The sequence below is a fragment of the Pezoporus flaviventris genome, unplaced genomic scaffold, assembly GCF_033815535.1.
Source record: "Pezoporus flaviventris isolate CSIRO_AGI_PZ_B2104156 unplaced genomic scaffold, CSIRO_AGI_Pfla_v1 ptg000009l, whole genome shotgun sequence".
Classification (NCBI taxonomy): domain Eukaryota; kingdom Metazoa; phylum Chordata; class Aves; order Psittaciformes; family Psittacidae; genus Pezoporus; species Pezoporus flaviventris.
This window is the reverse complement of record NW_026892557.1, coordinates 4,381,220-4,400,634: the sequence shown is the minus strand read 5'-3', so window position 1 is coordinate 4,400,634 and position 19,415 is coordinate 4,381,220. Positions and strand designations below refer to the sequence as shown.

The window sequence follows — 19,415 nt, the reverse complement described above, 5'->3', positions numbered from 1 at the left end:
CTTCACAAGCCTCAAGCAATATCACTGTATGAAAACAGAATGAGGATTATCCAGTTAATCTACTGCCACAACCCAACTCGGGGCCTCTCAGTGCCGCAGACAGAGCAATCCCTTGTAAAAGATCAGCTGTCATCTGCCATCAGGCAGAGGAACTCTGCAATGACTTCATCAGGGCTCCTCATGCACCAGCCTTAGACCCATGAAGCCCTAATGCGTTCCTAATGGGGCTTAGCCAGGGTGTGATGATAGGGGCACAGCAAGGGCCAGAGACACCCACCCCCCCCCCCCTCTTTTGGCCTTGGCTCCTTGTTTTCTCACCTCTTGGTGTTTCCTCCACAGCCTGGACTTTATTCCCCCCACCACTCCCATCCGAAGTCCCTGCACTGACCCACAGGATGCTCCAGGCAAATGAGGGGGATCCAGGGGCCCCCCAGCACTCCGCACCGTGGGACTGGTGCCACTGCAGCAGTCGCCTCTGCAGGATGGGGACTCCAAAGGCTTCCACCTCCCACGGAAGAAGACGCTGCCACGCTCTGCCGCGCTGCACAGCAAGTTTAATTGAGGAAGGATGAGTAAAAAAATACCCCAAACTCCAGCAAACGGCCTCAGTGCGTACAAAACTCACTGCAGAATATAAAATACTTTAAAAATACCCCGCAGACACAAATCTGCAAACTTTTTATGTTAAAAAAAAAAGAAAAAAAAGAGATTCCAAAAATGCTTAAAAACGTAGTAACACTTGACAAAAATAAAGCCATCCTGTGTGGTAACAAACACATTCGCTCTCCCTGCTTTGTGTGGATGGAGCCACGTGGCACCACCAGCGCTCAATGGCAATGCCTGGGGATGCCGGTGCCCTTGTGGCTTGAAGAGGGGACCAGGCTCAACCCCCCCTGCAGAGACACGGGGCAGACCAGGCTCACTGGTAGAGCACCTTCACGCAGAAGGTCTCCTCATTCTTGTCCTCGTGGTCATTGATGTGAATCAGGATCTCCTCCTCAGCCGGGCTCTGGCTGGGGGCGAAGCGCAAGCCGATGGTGTACACCTCCCCACCGGCGACCTGCGGGACACAGCACCACACCATGCACTGCACGGCCCCGCTGGGTGAGGGCAGGGGGCTGGCAAGGCGGGGGGCACATACCTCAAAGGAGTCCTCCTTGAACTGCAGCAGGTCGGGCCGGTTGGTGCACAGGAAGTAGAGCCTGCGCGAGGGGTAGGGGTTGGTGTAGGTGATGCGCTTGTTGCAGCCTCTGCCACCTCCTGCAGGCAGCGAGATCTCAAACACCTGCGGGACAAACACAAACCATAGCAGGAGCAGCACAGAGGGAACCCCAGTACAACCCCGGGGAGCTGCCTCCCACGCCAGCACACCATGGAGAGTGTTCTGGAGCACACATCCCCTCCTCTCCCCTTCCACACCTCGCATCTGTCTCTGCCAACAGGTACCAAGAAACCACCTCCAAGCAGAAGCATCCTCCTCACGCTGCTGCTGGCACCGCTGTACTCAGAGGAGCAATTACAAGCCCGACTGACCAAGGGCCAGGGAGCACCTGGGTCCTGGCAGCTCATTCTCTAGCTCATTAATGGGTGTCCATGGGCAGAGCAGTGGAGCTCCCTCAGATAACCCTGCAGCACTTGGCCGTGTGCTGGGGCATCAGTTCAAACTGATCTGAGCCCCCCCGGTCCTGAGGGTTCCATGAAAATGTTTTAAAGGAACACGTTACCAGGAATCTGATTTTCCAGCTTTGAGGCAAGGCCTCATGGAAAGCAGCAGGCTGCAACTTTCAACTCACAACCAGAGATACTGACCAGCTGATGGGACTGCCTTCAGAACAGCCCAAAACACACTGTACCAGGGATTTGGGTGAGATTATACAAGCACACCGGGGCTAAACATGTCCTCAGGGTGGCAAGCACCAAAACACCCATAATGGAAAGGGAGGGAGAAGCAGGAGCCTGCTCTGGGTTATCAGCCAGACTGCAACTGCTGGTCCAGCTCTATCCCCATCTTTTCCCACCATGAGACTGGCTGTACCTTGGAGATGAGGGGCTGCCTGCAGGCCAGGCAGAGCAGCCACGAGGACACCAGCTGGTGGGACTCCACGTCCACTAGGTTGAGGTAGATGAACCTGCTGCCGGCCCTCCGCGGCCTCACACCGACATACAGGTCCTGGATGCCATTAGCAGGGAGAAGGAAGGCACCATCCGGATCCACCTGCAGAAACCAACATGGGGTTGGTCTGTCACACTACATCCAGCTTGGATCATAAACGAGATCCCATTGCTCTGAACTTTCCCACGTGACTACACCACAACTGGCTCCGTGTTGGGAAGGATGGGAGCCGGCCAAGGAAATCCAGCTCCATCCCAGCCTGGGGACTCCCTCCCCTCCCAGGCTTCCCCAGGGAGACTTTTCCTTTTGTTTACAGGACAGTGCTGGAGGGTTTGTGCCTTTTATTATTCACACCCGCAATTAGGAATCCTATAGAAATTGTTAGTCTTGACAGTCTCATTAACGCAGATAATCTGCCCTCTGGGCTTTCCTGCCGATGATCCTACACATGACAGCCCTAATCAAAAGATAATTATCACAAACACTTTGCCGCAGTAGATTATTCGTCATTCCAAGCCGGCTGGCTCCCCCGCTTCCCAGAGGGAATTCCATGGCCTGGCACAGGCCAGCTCCAGGGTTACCTCCAGCTCCTGCGGGTGGGAGGTGAAGGCTTGCACCCTGCGTGGTGCCGGCGTGCCCCGGAGCAGCAGCGAGAGGCGGGTGAGCTGCCCGGTTGTGCAGCTCACATCCAGGCGCTGCAGGGAGTGCAGGTAGAACTGCCAGATCTGGATGGGTGCTGCCAGCCACGGGTCCCTGTGGCCGAGACAAACAGAGGGGCTTAGAGCAAGCAGTGAGCTTCCTTGAAGGAAACCAGTTCAGTCCCACCCGTTCCTAAAGCATCGCCCAAGGATGGTGCAGAAGGCACTTGTCTGCATGATGAGGATGCACTGGCCAAAGAGCGATTAGGGGAAAAGAGAACCTGAGCTGCAAACATTTCAGGAAGCCTCCTGCCCAGCCTCTGCAATCATAGGATCACAGAATCAGAGTGGTTTAGGTTGAAGGGACCTTAAAGCTCATTCAGTTCCAACCCCTGCCACAGGCAGGGGCACCTTCCACTAGAGCAGCTTGCTCTAACCTGGCCTTGAACACTGCCAGGAACGGGAGGGCAGTGGAAGCTACCCGTTTCTCACCTTTTTGGGGTTCTGGTACTTACGTGTAAATAGCAACAAAGAACTTCTTGATCTGTGGGCTTGGTCCTCCAGCTACTTTTAAGAAGATGTCCTGTGGCTCCCCAGGCCCCTGCGTGCAGAAAGCAGAGCATCATCCCAACCTCACCATCATCCCACTAACCAGAGCTCCGGGGCTTCCCTCCCATCAGGGAAACCCGCTACCGAACGCAGATGCTGTCTGCATCTCATTAAACCAAGTTATCAAGTTATTATAGAGCTTGGCTGAGCTCTTCCAATATTTTTAATTACAAAAGAGGACACAAACAACTATCGCATTCCAGGTCTGCATCTGTAATCAAATTTTGGCAAAATTTCCCCAAGTTTTCTAACAAGCCATAATCCAATTCCCATCCTAATGGGTGTCAGGCAATCAGCAACCACCCTCCATCACCATCTGCAAAGACTGTGCCCACGTTCAGTTTCCCTTCCTAACCCCCCCCCAAGCTGCAAAGCAAGCCCAGGAAGCCCACGCTGCATGTTCCAAAGCAGGGGCTGCAAATCAGCATCCCTGCACGGGTGCAAGGCACTTCCCCGCCAACAAAACCAACCCGCAGCAGGAGGACACAAAGCACAGGACCAATGCCAAAGCAGAACCAGTACCATGGTTTTGGTTTCACAAATGATGTCTGGGTCACTGCAGCGGACATACATCTCAGGCTCCCCACCCTGCATCCCCACTGGTGTGCCTGTGGAGAGACCCAGAGATGAAGCTATATTCAGCACTTTGTGCTTGCTACCCTGCACCCCATGCAGCCATAGACCTGGACCCCTTACACCGTAACCCTCCCAGTGTATGGCTGTCCTGGTACAGGGAACTGGGTATAAAATTAATGCTGGCAGGTGGATAAAGAGCAAGCAAGGAGCCCAAGGAAGCACCCATGTGCTCTCTGGATGCTCACGCACCTTACTGCCCCATCCCTATGAGCCAGGGGTGGTAGCTTAACAACAAAGAGCCACAGGCTCACCGGGGAGGGTGTGCCAGGGGGGCAGCCGAATGGTCTTCTTCAGGAAGGTGAGCTCGGGGTGGTAGAAGCGGAAGGTCTGGTCCACCACATGGGGCTGCGGCTCCACCTTCACCCGCAGCAGCGCGATGGGCTTCCCCCCACTCACCTGGAAGGAAACCTGTCCCAGAGGGCGGAAGGAGAAGGATGGAGTTCTGCAGGAGTGATGCTCCTCCTCCTGCACAGCCCCTTTCCCCCGGCTCCCTCACCTGGATGTGCTTTGTCTGCCCGGCCCCACTTTTCCCTAGGGAACGGATGGCTGTGTCAGCACCGGCACCCAGCCCTCCTGGTCCCTGCAGGGTACAAGAGCGGATTGCCTCGGGATGCAACACTGCCATAGGTGCACAGTGCTACCTGAGACAGAACCACTGCACAGAAAACGCAGCCAAGGGAAACACTTCCTACCAGGAACAGCTCAGAAGGGCGCTCAGCACCTAACCTGTGCTGCCACGACAGCAGGGTCTGCAGAGAAGGTCTGGTATTTAAATGGGATGCGAACAGTCTCATTGGGGCGCAGGTAGACCTGAGGCCTGAGGTCATCACGGAGGTGGAACATCTCCTCCTCCACCGGTGTAACGCTCTTGGTCAGCTCCTTGAAGTGCCGCCATTCCCTTGGGTCCAGTATGACACTGGGGCAGCGAGTGGCAGAGGTGCTGGTGAGGAGCCAGTGTCACCCTGGCATCACCCCACACACAGAGAGGAGACCCCGCTTTGGCCCCCACCTGAGCTCAGGGTGGTCAACCTCGATGGTCACAGTGTGCTGGATGCCATAGGGGTTCTTCAGGGTGAACTCAAAGAACTCAGCTGTCCCCAGCACAGCGTGCACGGTGCGGGTGACGGTGATGGCCTGGCTGAGCATCTGGGAAATGCTCTCACCCTTGGTGTGCTCCCGGTAGGCGTCGATGATCTGCAGGTCCCGCGCGTGCCGGGCACGCTGCTCCGGCCAGCCCTGCTGGGGAGGGAGGGAACCATAAACCCGGTGCCACCGCAGCATCCCCAGCCCCTGGGGTCCCTCTCCTCACCGTGAGCTGCGGCGTCCTCCCACCACCAGCATCCTCCTGCTGCCGCACCAGCGCCATGCGCCGCAGCTTGCGCCGGCGGGCGGCCGCGGCCTCGCTGGGTGCTGCTGGAGGGGCCACCCTTGCCTCCGGCCAGCGGCTGCGCAGCACGGCCGCCAGCTCCCCATCCACATCCACCAGCCTCCGTGCCCGAGACACCCGCCCGCCTGCGGGCAGACAGCACCATGGCACCACGAGGGACCCCTGCGATGCTGCAGAGGCAGGGAGGGGAGCAGCAGAGAGGGGCAAAGCGCTGGCACTGACTGTGCCGACCCAAACCCACCCAGGACTCACCGCTGGCAGCGTTCAAGGAGACCCAGCTGCCAGCTGGGACGTTGGCAGCGCCATCCGGCATGGGCACGATGCGGGAGCGGGACAGCAGCGGGGATGGCAGCTGTCCTGGGGTGTCCTCGCATGGGTGACCTGCCACAAGCAGAGATGAGGTGAGCAGAAACCATCTGGTTCTCACTGTTACCCTCACTGCAGCCCTGTGACGGGTTAAAGCAGGAGCAAACTCTGGTTGCCAGCGATGCTCTGTGAGCCCAACAGTGCTCCCTCCAGAGCAGGTACCACCGTGCAGCCCAGAGACGGAGCAGCATCAGCACAGTGCCATCCACAAAGGCCATGCCAAGCAGAGCTGGACAAAGCTCTAAATCTGACAGGTATTTCCCCAGCCAACAAATGCCATCCCCATCCTTCAGGTGCTTTTCAATCCTGCTTTTAACAACAGCATTTTGAAATTAACAGAAGAGGATGCAGGGAAAAACAACCAACCACCAAAGCGTGGCTGCTGCCCTGCTGCAGCATCTTTGCTTCCTCTCTTTCTTTCACAGGGTGCGAACTAAACCTCTCCCTGGGTTTGGATCTCAGATTCTCCTTCCCAGGAGCTTATCATCCCTTTGCAGGCAAGTATGGAAATGACGATTTCAGGTATCTTCTAATGGAGCTAATCTTTCTTCAGAAGATAAGATTTTAGTCACCGCACATTTATAGGACAGGGAATTAAATATATAAAATAGAAGCAGCCAGCAGGTTCTGGGAAGACTAACGCTCTTACAAGCGTGGTTTTCCATCAGGTACAGCCATGTATACAGCACGCTTCTCCCTCAGCCCCATGCTGCTTGCTAGCACCTAAACACATGGCGTTGTGCCCGCACCACCAGCCTCCCCACAGCCTTGTGCCAGCACTTGTAAGCCGAGCAGGGATCACAGGCACAACCAGGAGCATTATGGCCTTGCCCATGGCACTATGCTGATGCTGGGACAGGAGTTACCCAGCAAGGGGCACATGCCACCGGTGCAGCATTCAAGCCTTTTGGCTGTGTGAGCAGCAGGCTCTTACCAACATTGGCCAGGCAGAGGTGAAGGCGGCCCCTCACCACCACATGCACACCGAGGGGCCGCAGGGCACCATGCCGGAGAGCCTCCTGGCCCATCACCGTTGCATCTGGCTCATACTCGGTCGTGGCCACCTCCAGCTCATGGTGTGTCCTGACTGCTCCTCGGCCCTGGCGCAGGAGGGGCTGAGGAAAACGGGTAATGAGTTACTGGGGAGGTCTGCGGGGTTAAGGGGTCTGGGTAGGGATGTCCCCATGTCCTAGGTCTGGGGTTTCAGCCCTAGGATACTGCAGGAGCTCCAGAGAAGTCAGAAAATTAACGTCCTGCCATCACTTTCAAGGTAAAGATGACAAATCCTGCAATCAGGGGCTTGTCAGGCTGACATCAGTCTCAGTTACACAGAGGAGCTGACAGCAACTCGATTACTAAAGACGCGAGGGAAATGCAACAGCATCTCAACACAGGACCAAAGGAAAAGTCAGGCTCTTCCTTAACACCCCTGCACGCTAAGGAGAGGGTCTCCAACATAAGCAGTCCTGAAGGCTTATGGGTAAAGACCTCCAGTTTAACCAATACCTCCAGTTTAACAGCAGCAGACCCAACGAGGAGCAGGGAGTCTCCATCCCAGATGTCCACCTGGAGGCTGTGCTCAGCCAGGTACCGCAGGAACCAGCGCTGCTCCCCGGCACGCAGGAAAGCAGGATCCACCATGTACTTCAGCTGCAAGCCCGGCAGTCCTGCGAGACACGGCATTGCCATGGACACGGAGCTTCCTTGGGCACATCAGCTGGGACACAGGGGCTCTTCTGCTCTGGGGAAGCTGGGTGTCACACACCCCATCTCCTCTGCTTAATGAGCCCGTTGGTCAACCAGCAAGGTCCAAGGTCCCCTGGGATTGGCACCCTCCCACAAACACGTGGTGTGCACAGACTCCCCCTCTCATGGCCATTAACAGCCCCACATGGAGAAAGCTTCATCAGCCACAAGTGCCTATGGTGTCCCTTGGGACCAGAATGGAACAAGACACAAAGAAACAAAGAAAAGCCTTCAGCCAGGAGGATCAGAGCTGCTCACTCTGAGCAGAGCAGAGCTCATGTGCTGCCTTTCTTATCGAAGGAACTCAGTCACCAGAGCCAGCAGCCTCAGGATGCTGACTGCACCCCCAGCACCTACCAGGGCTTTACTTCCAACGCAGGACATTCGGAATGCTGGTGTATTAGCAAAGGTTTGCTATTAAAGCAGACACCAGCCCATTCCTCAGCCCAGGGACAAGCCCAAATCTGACTGATGAAGAGGAGCAGCCACATGCTACAAACCAGAGCTTACCAGTGCTGGGGGTCCCATCCTTGTTCACCCGGACAAGGAGCTGTGCTGGCACAGCCAGCCCGGAGCCTGGCCCCCCTTCCATGCTGACCAGCTGCAGCCGTGGTGTGGTGACGGGTGGGAAGCGGTAGAACTGGAATGTGAGGAAGATGGTCCTTGGCCACGTCCACTCCACACTGCCCTGAGCATCCCTTGAGGAGAGAATGGGGTGGGTTAGTTCATGGCATGGCACTGCCTCCCCATCACAAGCTCTTTGCGTGTTTGGCACACACCCAGAGGTAAAAGAACAAGAGATGATTGGCAGCATCACAAGTATTGGGACTCCTTTGAAGACAGGCATACGGTTTGCCTTGCCTTTCCAAAAAGCTTTGTAATTCCAGCTGTCTCCTGACATATGCTACGACACAGGAGCCCAGCAAAGACAACGCTTTACCTTCACACAGCATGCTGCCATGCACAGGAAAACCACAAGTGCAGCCTTATCCAGCCAAAGCCACCCCGTAGGTGCCAACATTCTCAATTCCATCTGCATTTATGGAGAAGCCCTGCATTAAGCAGCTTTTACACCACATTGTGGCCAACGGACACAGCCGAAGGAACTGGAACATGATTTAAGAGAGTCCAGGAAGGACAAGAACATCGTCAAGGACGAGAGCTCTCCAGGGCTCTGCCTCCATGGCAGCTGCTGGAGGAAGTAGCTCCTTGCAAGGACTTCTGTTCAAGGAGGGAAATGGCCTGGATGGGAAGGACGCTTCCCCCTGGGATCTGCCCACAGGAGGCACCAGCAGCGCTGCCACCCCACCTGCCAAAAGCCAGGAACTGCAGGATTATCTCATTCCCTTGCAGAGGGTCGGCTTCCTCCAGCTGCAGGCTCAAACTCGCCGGGTCCGCCGGCTCCGAGATCTCCACCGGCTCCTGGTTGCGGTCCAGGATCTCCGGGAAGCCGGCAGCGTGCAGGCGCGCCAGGGAGGCACGGGACAGCACCGTGTGGGACCTGATGGAGAAACAAGGGTGAGCTGTGCAGAGGCAGATGCAGGGGACCCCAATGGGCTGGGCAACGGGGGCACAGGAGCACAGGGGAGGGACAGCGAGCATCACCTGCCTGCCTGCAGCCCCACGGCAGCAATGGGCACCTGCAGCGGGGTGAAGGGCAGCGCCTGCAACTGGTCACCAGCGCAGTGCCCCGGGTCTGGCAGGCTCAGGTCAGCCTCCAGGTGAGTGATGCCACCGTCGCACCGGGAGCCACGGGCCGGTGGCACCAGGGACCGGCGCCCAGCCCGTGGTGGGGACACTGACAGCTGGGACACCGATAGCTGGGGAGGAGAGCAGAGAGAATGAGAGCCCTGCATTGGCCCCTCTATGGTAAAGCAGCTCTTCTGTGCCGAGAAGCAGGACAGCCTGGTTGCCGGAGGGTTTGCACCTCTGCTTCCTCTTCAGCTGCTGCGCCTTCCCTGGCAAATAGATGAGAAAATGCAGCAGGAAGCTCAAACTGCTTAATGCGGACTCACAAAGCATTTCATTTCATCAAAAAATACTTGTGTGCATTGATCCCTGCATCAAGATACAAGACAAAAAAGGCATAAAGAGGGATCTCTGTATTCACAGCTCTCCTTAAATCCCAGCAGCTCCACAAGAAGTCATGCATCACTGTCAGCATGTACCAGGGAGTAAGAGTACCCAGCAAATCTGGGCTGACACAAACCAGAACTGCCTTTACAGGTACATCTGGGGCCTGAAAAGAGCTCAGGGAATCTTGCCCAGCATGTAGGCAGGATCTGTTTTGCTGCCCTGGAGGAGGTGGATTTGAGCAGGATGTTTAGTGCCTCTTGGCTGCAGGAGCCAGGGAAGAGGATGGGACCGGGAGCACATCCCCTGGGAATGCCGTGACCCACCACCTGTGTCCATGGCACTTACCCCCGGTCCCCGTGGGGAGGCCACCGTCGTCGGCAGAGCCACCAGACCTGCAGAGAGGGACAGGACTGATGCTCAAATGAACCCTCTGTCACTGCTGTCCCCTCCACCACCGAGCACCCCTCAATCTCCCACCAGCCTATCTGAATGTCGGGGGTGAAGCCAGCTCAGCGAGGCAGCCAGCATCGCTCAGCCACTGCTTTGACTTATTTTTCCAATAACCCTGTTGCCTGCAGGGGTAAGTAGCATATTTCCAGATCCATCCATTATTTTGCTGGGAATTAGGCTAACTCTGCTGCAAAAGGCAGCCAGCTCCAGCATCCCCAGACGGTGCCGCAGCTCCCTGCGGCCACGCGGCGCTGCCTAAGCGGGATGCTTAATGAGACGTGAAAGTTTGAAGATACTTTAAGGTTTTCATTGCTCCTCTGTTATTTCTTGTCACTCTCTTCAGCCTTTTGTGCCCCAGAATGGTACAAGCACCATCGTGTTTGGATTTGCTCAGCTCATGTGCCAGTGCAACAGAGCTCGCTCTGCCGCGGGCCCTTCAGAGCAGACCGAGGACACAGATGTTCCATCTCTGCATCCATGTGATGCAGAGACCTCATTTTGCTTCCACTACTGTGTGTATTCCAGCTATCTCATGCTGACTGCTGTGCAATGGAAACCACCCTGCCTTCCTTGCATCTACAATAGTGGTTTCCTTCCATGAGGATGGCTTGGGTCAGTGTTCAGAGATGACTGACAGATCCATCAGCACCACCTGCAGCTGAGCTGATGGATGATGTGCTTGGCCTCCCCTGGCCAAAGGGGCCAGATGGCAGCATGTTTTCCAACAGAGCTCTACAAAAACGTTCACCAAACGCTCCTCCAGCAGCTCGGGGTGCAGGCTGGCTCTCACGTGTGGCCACTCGCCTCATGGGATCACCACTGCACTTCCCACTGCCACCTATCCCCAGAGACAGGAAAACACCTCTCAGCTCATCCCCTAGAATCACCTTACCAGAGCATCTCCCCACACTGGGCACCCCATCCCTGCTCCAGCACGCTCTCCCCAGGCTGGAGCACATGAGCCCAGTGCTGGGCTGGAAGCACACTGGTTCCTCACACTGCAACTCCCCATCCTGGCCACTGCCAGCTGAAAGGTGTCCAGGAAAACCTTTCAAGCAGCACCAGGAAGGCACCAGCAGCAATGCCACAGGGAGCCTAAAGCACAGCCCCAGACCCCTTCACTTCACCTGAAGCTTTCTGCTCTAGAGCCCCTTACACCAGCAAACCCGGCTCCTCACCAGCGGGAAGCCAGCACTGGCTGCAGCAAAGCCATGGTGCCACTCTGCCATCTCGTGGAAGGCACGGCAGCACCAGGGCTGGCATGGGAACAGACATCCATGCGCCAGCATCGCCCCGACCCGCACCGGGAGCTGGATAAACCCATAAATGTGTTTAAACACCGCCAGGTACCTGGAGCTTCACAGCAAGACCTGTGTGGGAAGCAGAGCAGCAGCAATGCTGCAGAAAGGGAAGTTGGTTTCCCATCGGTCACAACAGGCAGGATTACATGGAAAGAAGCCAGAGAGGATTTCCAGGAGCCCAGACTCAGCTCCATGCCCAAACCCACACCAACGGCAGGTTTCTCTCCAACACAGCCAGCAGACCTGGCACCCCGGCACCAGGGATAGATGCACTCCTGCACACACACCCCCCCCATCCAGCTTTCCCTGGAAAGGCACTGGCAGCACCATGAGATGGTTTCTTCCCCTCACCCTGTAACTCACATTTCTCCTATCCTCATGTCTGAAGGGACTCTGAGTCCAGATGGATGAAAGCAGCACTGCCAGAGAGCAACTGCTGCACCCATCCAGCTCTTCCAGGTGCTGGGCACACAAGCCTAAACGCCATCAGAGTGACCCAGAACGGGAGCAGGCTGAGGATCCTGCACATGGAGCAGCACTACTCCCACAGGGGACATTGGCAAGTTAAAGGGAGAGCTGAAGGCAACTCAGTGGGATCTTGGCTCCTCCTGGTAATTCACAAGCTGCTCGCTGCCCCTCGCTGGGGCCGTGTTCCCCCCCACCCCGAGCAGACACCAGCACCACACTCTGTGTTTTAAATGCCAGCGATCTGGAAAACACTCACTTGGCGACGGCGTGGGAGGCTTCTCCAACTCGTCCCTGTGCTTGCATTGGCTCTCTGCAGCAGTTACAACGTGTTCTTCCCAATCAGTGGAAACACGGAATCGGACAGTCCCGGACTCCACGTGCTTCCCCTGAACCTGGGAGTTAAACACTTCTTACAGTATGTCTGCAGGAACTGAAATCAAGCAGCACTGGACACCCAGTGCACTTCCACCAGTGTAGAGCTCATGAGCAAGGGGTGTGAGCAAGGGGTGTGAGCACGGGGTGTGAGCAAGGGGTGTGAGCAAGGGGTGTGAGCAAGGGGTGTGAGCAAGGGGTGTGAGCAAGGGGTGTGAGCAAGGGGTGTGAGCAAGGGGTGTGAGCAAGGGGTGTGAGCAAGGGGTGTGAGCACGGGGGGGCAATCTTCCTTCCATCCCTCTCCACCCATCCCCAGATATGCAGGGAGCTGCCTGGGCACTTACCAAGGTCTTGGCAAAGAGCCCCCCCTCACACCAAGCCTGCCCAAGCCCCATCAGCACCCCCAGAACCATCCCTCACCTTGCAGGAGCTCCTGCTGCCCGGCGGGGCCCGGTACACCAAGGTTTGGCAGGGACCGCGGCGGGCACCACCGCGCAGGGGCAGCGCCACGTCCGCCTCACCAGCACCCAGCTCAGGGCTCCAGAGAGCCCAGCGCACGGAGCGCATGTCGGCTGCCTCACCACGAGCACTGCCAGCCAGGGCCTGCGGAACACAGGGAGCCCAGTGAGCAATGGGCACCCCCAGTTGCCTCTAGGATGGAGGAAGCAGGGTCTCACCTCCGGACACATCTTCCCACCCCGCAGAACCCGCTCCCCACCAACCCATCCTGGAGATATTCTGCTTTCCAGCACCTTCTCTTCTTGCACCTATTCTCCCCCCCCCCCCCAATACAACTGCATCTTTCTGCTCCCATCCCTTTCAGGCTGCCAGGAGGACCAGGAGTGCTTCTCTGATGGAGAGGGATGTGGATCCATCCAGGTTTGCTTCTGTCCCCTCTGCCAGCAGAACTGGTGCCCTCCTGCGTGATTTCACCTCTGACACCTGACCACAAACTCAGGGCACACAGGTATGAATCCCCCTTTCTCCCTGTAAGCCCTATGCCACCCTACCCCATGGGTGCTCTGGTTTTCCTTGCACTTACCCCCTTTACCCAGCCCGCTGCTGATGTTATTCCCTCCCTGCAGGCACCCGCACCCCAAGTAATCCTATCTCACCCCTGCACCCACAAGGCACTACACCTCTAGGTTATGGATCACCACAGAATCATGCTGCTACAAGGTAAAAGCACAATACGATGCTTTTCAAAACCAGCAGGGTTTTCAGCCCTTGCAGGTATTTAGCACACATAAGCTGAGACAGAGCCATCAGCACCAAAGGGCTCTAATCCCCCACCTCAAGCATACTGCATTAAGGGATATATTTGAGCCCCCCATTCCTGGCAGATGGGAAAGGCAGCCTAAAGGCTTCCACTTACCACAGCCTCCCCTCCAACCAAAGGAGAGGTGCAGAAGAGAACCGAGAGGTCTTTGCCAGCACCTGCAATCACCCTCATAGCCTGCTAATTATAGCACTGAGGACAAGGGGATCAGCTCCACACCAGCCTTGGGATTAACTGCTCTGCCCACGGCACACAACTGCAGCTGCAGCCCCAAATCCCTGTGAGGGCCTCGGCTCTCAGCTTCCTAAAGGAGTTGAGCCCAACACAGAACTTCCAACAGCAAACCTCAGCTCCTCCTTCCCGCCTCGACCCAAATCCCTCTGGCCTGACACGTGTTCCACTTTGTAAAACCCATTTGTCCCCCAAGAGAGGTCACTTCCTGCAGTGAGCATCTTAGCAGGGACATCAGTGAATCCTAACCCACAGCCATGGATTCAGTGGCACCAAGGAGGCGATGGCTCCGACAGCAAAGGGGCTCTGGAGGGCACACTTGAACAGCTCTTTAAGCCGGGTTTAGCCTCCAGCAAGGTTACAATACATGTTAATGATCGGTAAGTAGGCATTAACGAGCCTGGCCTCTGCAGTCAATACAGAGGCTTTGTCTGGCTTTAACATGCAGAGAACCTCAGGCTGAAGCTCAGGGGTTAACTTCTTCTCAGCAGAAATGCTAAATTGTAAAGAAAATCCTTTTTTAAATTAAAAAAAAAAGCTGAAATGTTCCGAATTAGCTTCCCAGAACACGATGGGACTGCTGCAGGCCACATTTCTCTATATACACGGCGGAGAAATGGATCCACATGTAATTAAAATGATTCAACAGCCCATTTGCAGGATATTTGCTGCAGAAAGCACCTGGATACTTTGCAGGGCCGTTTGTTAGGTAGCAGGAGCTGCAGTGTCCTGAGGCTGCAGGGTGCCAAAACAAGGGCAGAGGATGGAGTTCCTCAATGGGGTTTCACTCCCCAGCAGCATATCTCCACGTTTTAATACAGGATGAAGTGCACACACTCTGCCCTACCTTCCCACCGGCTCTCCCCGCGCTGCAGAAGACATATTCCAGCTGGAAGCAGATCCCGAAGGCCGGGTGAGGCACCAACTCACTGAGGTGGATGCGGCTCCTCAGCACCAGGGCTTGACCTGCACCCCTGCGCCAGGATGGAGAGGAACTGTGGGCAACGCACGAGGCAGGAGGGAAGCAGCACAAGCAGTGGAAGGCCTCCCCCTTACCTGGCTCCGGAGCTGGGCACCCCCGTGCAGCCACCCCGTGCTGCCTCTGACTCCGGCACCAGCACAGCCACCTGCGGTGCCTGGACGAAGCACAGCCCGTTGTGGACACCGACGTGCAGCCGCCGCTCCCGAACCACCATCCCATCGCCATCCGGAGCGGCGTTAGCCTGCGACAGGCAGGCTCTCAGCTTGGGTAGTGAGGAGGCACAGCATCCCTCCCCAGGCCGCCCACAGCCAGGAAATTCAGGCAATCCGTCGGAAACTCGGAGCAGGATCCACCCCCATGGTGGCTGATGAATATGAAAATCGTTCATCTTTATGGCAAATAAAGGATCTGGCCAGCGGTCCTGTTCCTAAAGAGACACACTCAGTGCGCTCTGCATCTTGTCTTTGCATTTCCCCAAACTCAAGTTCTGCTTATTAGTGTCTGGATGTTCAAAACAAAGCCTACAGAGAGCACCTGTGTGCTCAGCCAGCAGTAAAGCAAGGAGAAGGCTTGTACAGCAAAGAAAATCAGGGACTTTAAGCAAAACAAATACCTTTTAGCTGAACCTTTCCACTCCACCCATAAATGAAGCACCAGCTTCACTGCTCCTGCATCAGGCTTTCCCCTGCTTAGCTGCACCAGCAGTACCTGCAGCAAGCGATCGCTGTTCAGCAAGTCCAGCAGCTCCTCCTCAAACTCCCCCAGGGAAGGGTACAGACAGACAGACAGCCTCTCCAGATAGCAGGTCACCGGCTTCATCAGCTGGGGCTTCTGCAAGCAGCCACCTGAAAAGAAAAGGCGGTGGCCACAGGTTATGCTGTGGTCAGGGAGATGTCACCAGGATGAGGGGGGCACCAGAGCCAAAAGCAGCAGGGAAAGGGAAGGAGCCCTTACTCGTGTCTCCGCACACTGGCAGCAAGCCGGGAATGCTCTGCAGCCCAGACACTGGAAGGTTTTCAGGGAGGAGGTGAGATATCATCTCCAGGGGTTGGTGGGGCTTCAGGGTGTACTGCAGGTGGCTCTTCTCCATCACCGTCAGGTATTTGTTCTCTGAAGAAGAGAAAACATCCCAAAATGATCAAAGGTGTGGAGACAGCCTCACAGCACCACTGCTGAAGTTATTATCCAGGAATGCACGTGCTGGGAGCAAAGGAAAACCTGGGTTTGCCCAGCCAGGCTTTTCCTATCTAGCAGTAAGGCAAGTCCACTTAGCACTACATATGGACCACATGTAATATCAACACTCATGTGGGTAAGAGAGGCCACCAAGAAAGGAGCAAGGCACCACATCCTGCTGCTGCTTACTTTCCATGGGCTCCTGAAAGCGTGGGTGCAGCAAGGCACGGGGCGTCCCATGGTACAGCTTCAGCCTGAAAGCAAAGAGCACACAGTCCGTAAATCCACCCTGAAGCACACCTCCCTCTTCCACCATGCCTCTGCTCACAGTCAGAAACCACCTGCCTACTCTGCACCCGTGCTGAAACCCTGTCCTTTAAGGATAGGGCATCAGTGACAAACCCATTGCTGCTTCTCCATCAGTGAAGAACTCCAGGTTTCTAAATGCTGGCTTTGTTTCTGCAGCCCCAGGACCACCCTTCCTCCCCTCAAAGCAGCCATGCACGTTGTCACCCCGATGCCCAGCATCCCCCATCACGCAGCAGCAAGGCAATGACACCTACACTCTGTCCTTGGTGGCCAGGTCCTTCACCTCCGGCCCGCTGCCAAACAGAGGGATGACTCCAAAGCCACAGGAGAGATGCTGAGAGCTCCCATCCTCTTTCTTGGTTGTTGCCACCACTTCCACAACAGCAGCAATGCCAGGGTGGTTCAAGGAGGTATGGAAGTAAATGGTCTGGGGTGGGAAAGGGAGAGAAAGGGTACTGCAGAGCTGGTGGAGCCTGCTGCAGAGCAACACCTGTGGCACTGGGACAGCCAACAGCATAACCAGAACATCCACTAAAACTTCCAGAGAGAAGCTCACGGCAAATGACCCCAGATCTCAACCCCCTTAAACCCCAAACATCATCAACTTTTGTTTTCCCTTCTTTTTTTGTTGTTAACACCCATTTTCCAGAGTAACTCACAGGCTGCAGAGCCAGAAAAAGCAGAGCAAGCCCCACACCAGGGCAGCCAAAGGAGTCAGAATACCCCAACCCAGTGTGGGGAGCAGAGACAGGGGTGGCCTGGACCTGCAGGCAGGAGGGGACAGGACACAGGTCACCTCCTCAGGACAAGATTTAAGACTAGGTTCTTCTTTCTATTAAAGACTCATTACTGCAGTGTCCCAGGGAAAACGTTTACCGTAATCACCGGCTGTCAGGAAAGGATAACGGAGAGAGACATTACCCCATCAACCCAGGGAAATAAATCGCTATTCTATTATCTTTTATTGCAAAACACTGCAATAATGACCTCTGGTTGCAGAGCCAGGGAGCCCTTGCAGCAGCTCCGCTGTAAAACCAAGCTCGCTGTCCCCTCTGTGAGCATCAACAGTGGCTTGTGACAGCACAGTCCTCTCCTCTAAACCCCACCAGGGTCACCCTGACCTGCCACACACGCGGACCCCGTGCCCCTGCCCTGGTTTTTCTCCATCCCTCTTCAAAAAAGCAGGGGTCAGAGGAGAACTAAAGCACCTGGGGAAGAAATGCACACGTCAATGCCTCTCAGATACTGCTACTGGCACAAATAAACGAAGGAACACAGCACTAACCCATGCTGCACCTCACCTGCAGCACTGGGGAGGTGGGGTCTCCCCGATAAGGGGCACCCCCGTTTGCCGCTGTGAGCGGCATCACTGGATGAGTTTGGTTCCCAGGTAAGGGGAGGGAAGCGCTGTGCCAGAGGGTGGCTGCGCCTTCCCTTCCTTCCCACTCGTGAGCAAACACTGCTCTCTGCTGCCAGCCCTGAGCGCAGCAGGCAGCACAGGGCCGCACACCGCGGCTCCCGGGCTGCCCTGGAAGCAACCCAAGACCTCAGCTTCCCCGTTCCAGCAAACGCTTAATAAAGCTTTCCATTAAACAACGCTTAATAAAGCTTTCCATCAAACAACGCTTAATAAAGCTTTCCATCACATAAAGCTTAATAAAGAGTTCCATTAAAACTTAATAATAGGGCAGTGTCTGGGTGCAACCTGGGCAAAGGATTGGGTAGTGCCAGGAAGGAAAATGGGTTGGTTCCACTGCCTGCATGCAGAACAAATCACTGCAGACAAGAATCAGCAGCAGACAAGGGGCAGAGCCTGTGCATGCTTCACGCTGTGTTTGAAAGACTCCTGGCTACAGCATGCTGATAGTGGGACCCCAGAGCTCCACACTGAAGAAGGAAATCGGCATCAAAGCAGAGCAGCTCCGGCCTCAACTCCAGCAAAAGCAACTTTTCCCTTCATGCATTAAAAACCTCCCTCCATGGACCCTGCTCCTGCAGCTCCATCCATTCCCTGATGGATTGCTGCCCATTCCCAGGTCTGCTGGAGCTTCCCCTGCACTCACCTCATTGAACACCGCCTTGGCCAGGCACGATGGGGCAGCGCGGGCAACTCGAAGGCTGCTCCTCCAGGTCCTGCCGAAGAAGTGGTGGTAGGTGGCATCGAAGAGGGAAAGGCGCAGCTGGTACTCAGCTCCCTGCAAGGCACGACAGGATCAGCCCCACTGCAGAACACCCATCTCAGCATGGCCAATCTGCAGAACATGCTTTGGTAACGGCGGGGGGGGGAAAACAAATAATTCACTTTTAAAGTGTTATACAGAGGTTTTAGCTTAAAAACAAGTCTGGTTTGGGTTGAAGGGACCTTAAAGCTCATCCAACTCCAACCGCTTCCACTGGAGCAGCTTGCTCCAAGCCCTGTGTCCAACCTGGCCTTGAGCACTGCCAGGGATGGGGCAGCCGCAGCTCCTCTGCGCAGGGCACTCACCTATGCTATAATTAAGGCCGATTAATGACGGCTCACACGTACCTGGCTGAGAGCGGCCCCTTCGAGGTGCCTCAGGACGCAGCAGAAGGGCGCGGGGCGCACCGGGGGCACCCTCCTGCGCCGGCCGTGCGGCGGCACCGCGAGGCTCTGCCGGAACACCCGCTCCCAGTGGCTGCACCGCGGGGGCCCTGTCCCCGCCGGCGTCCCCGGGGCAGAGCCTGGGCAAGGGAGGAGGGAATGAACCGGGAGCTGCGGGAACGCGGGAGCACCGCAACCCAACGAGGCCCCGCGTGGGCACGTGCCGGGCCGGGCACACCTTCACACCCGCGCCAACCGGGGCACCGCGACCGGCCCGGGGCCCACCGCGAATAAAGACGGAGCGGGGTGGAGCGGAGCGGGCACTCCGGTGTGGTGGGGTCCGGTCCGGTCCGGCCCTGCCCGCTCCGCTCCGCACCACCCGCGGGATCGGGCCCAGCGCACTCACCGCGCCCTGACGCCATCTTCTCGGGCCCGACCAACCCCGCGCCGGCCCGGGGGGGGAACCAGAGGGCTCACCGCCGGGCACTACCCCGCCACCCGTGCTCCCGCGCCCTTCCTCCGGTGTGCACCGAAGAGGAGCACCAGCGGTGTGATGGCGGAGCGGCGCGGAGCTCAGCGGCGGCGGCGGCGGAACGGCGGCGGCAGCGCAGGCGGTGTCCCCCCCCCCGTCGCGCGGGTGGTCTCGCCCGACTCAGCATCGGGTTACTAGGGCGATGGTGCCGCACCGCGGGGGGCGTGGCCTCGCCGGTGGG

At 56.7% G+C, this 19,415-nt stretch overlaps 1 protein-coding gene across 1 annotated transcript; it reads right to left on the bottom strand.

Annotated features, from left to right (window-relative positions):
• Positions 1 to 540: 540 nt before the first annotated feature.
• NPHP4 (nephrocystin 4) lies at positions 541 to 19,133 on the bottom strand. The gene is made up of 29 exons (XM_061450373.1): positions 19,109 to 19,133; positions 18,667 to 18,842; positions 18,203 to 18,334; positions 16,394 to 16,566; positions 16,020 to 16,084; positions 15,609 to 15,764; positions 15,363 to 15,499; positions 14,729 to 14,895; positions 14,520 to 14,646; positions 12,583 to 12,765; positions 12,047 to 12,176; positions 9,917 to 9,963; positions 9,101 to 9,315; positions 8,805 to 8,996; positions 8,006 to 8,193; positions 7,256 to 7,416; positions 6,684 to 6,864; positions 5,636 to 5,764; positions 5,306 to 5,508; positions 5,006 to 5,232; positions 4,723 to 4,912; positions 4,493 to 4,576; positions 4,248 to 4,404; positions 3,883 to 3,968; positions 3,267 to 3,352; positions 2,695 to 2,866; positions 2,036 to 2,215; positions 1,142 to 1,285; positions 541 to 1,060 (listed from the first exon to the last, which is right to left on the bottom strand). The coding sequence occupies exons 1-29, from the start codon at positions 19,122 to 19,124 to the stop codon at positions 920 to 922; spliced, it is 4,245 nt and encodes a 1,414-aa protein (XP_061306357.1). The 5' UTR covers positions 19,125 to 19,133; the 3' UTR covers positions 541 to 919.
• Between the last annotated feature and the right edge of the window lie 282 nt (positions 19,134 to 19,415).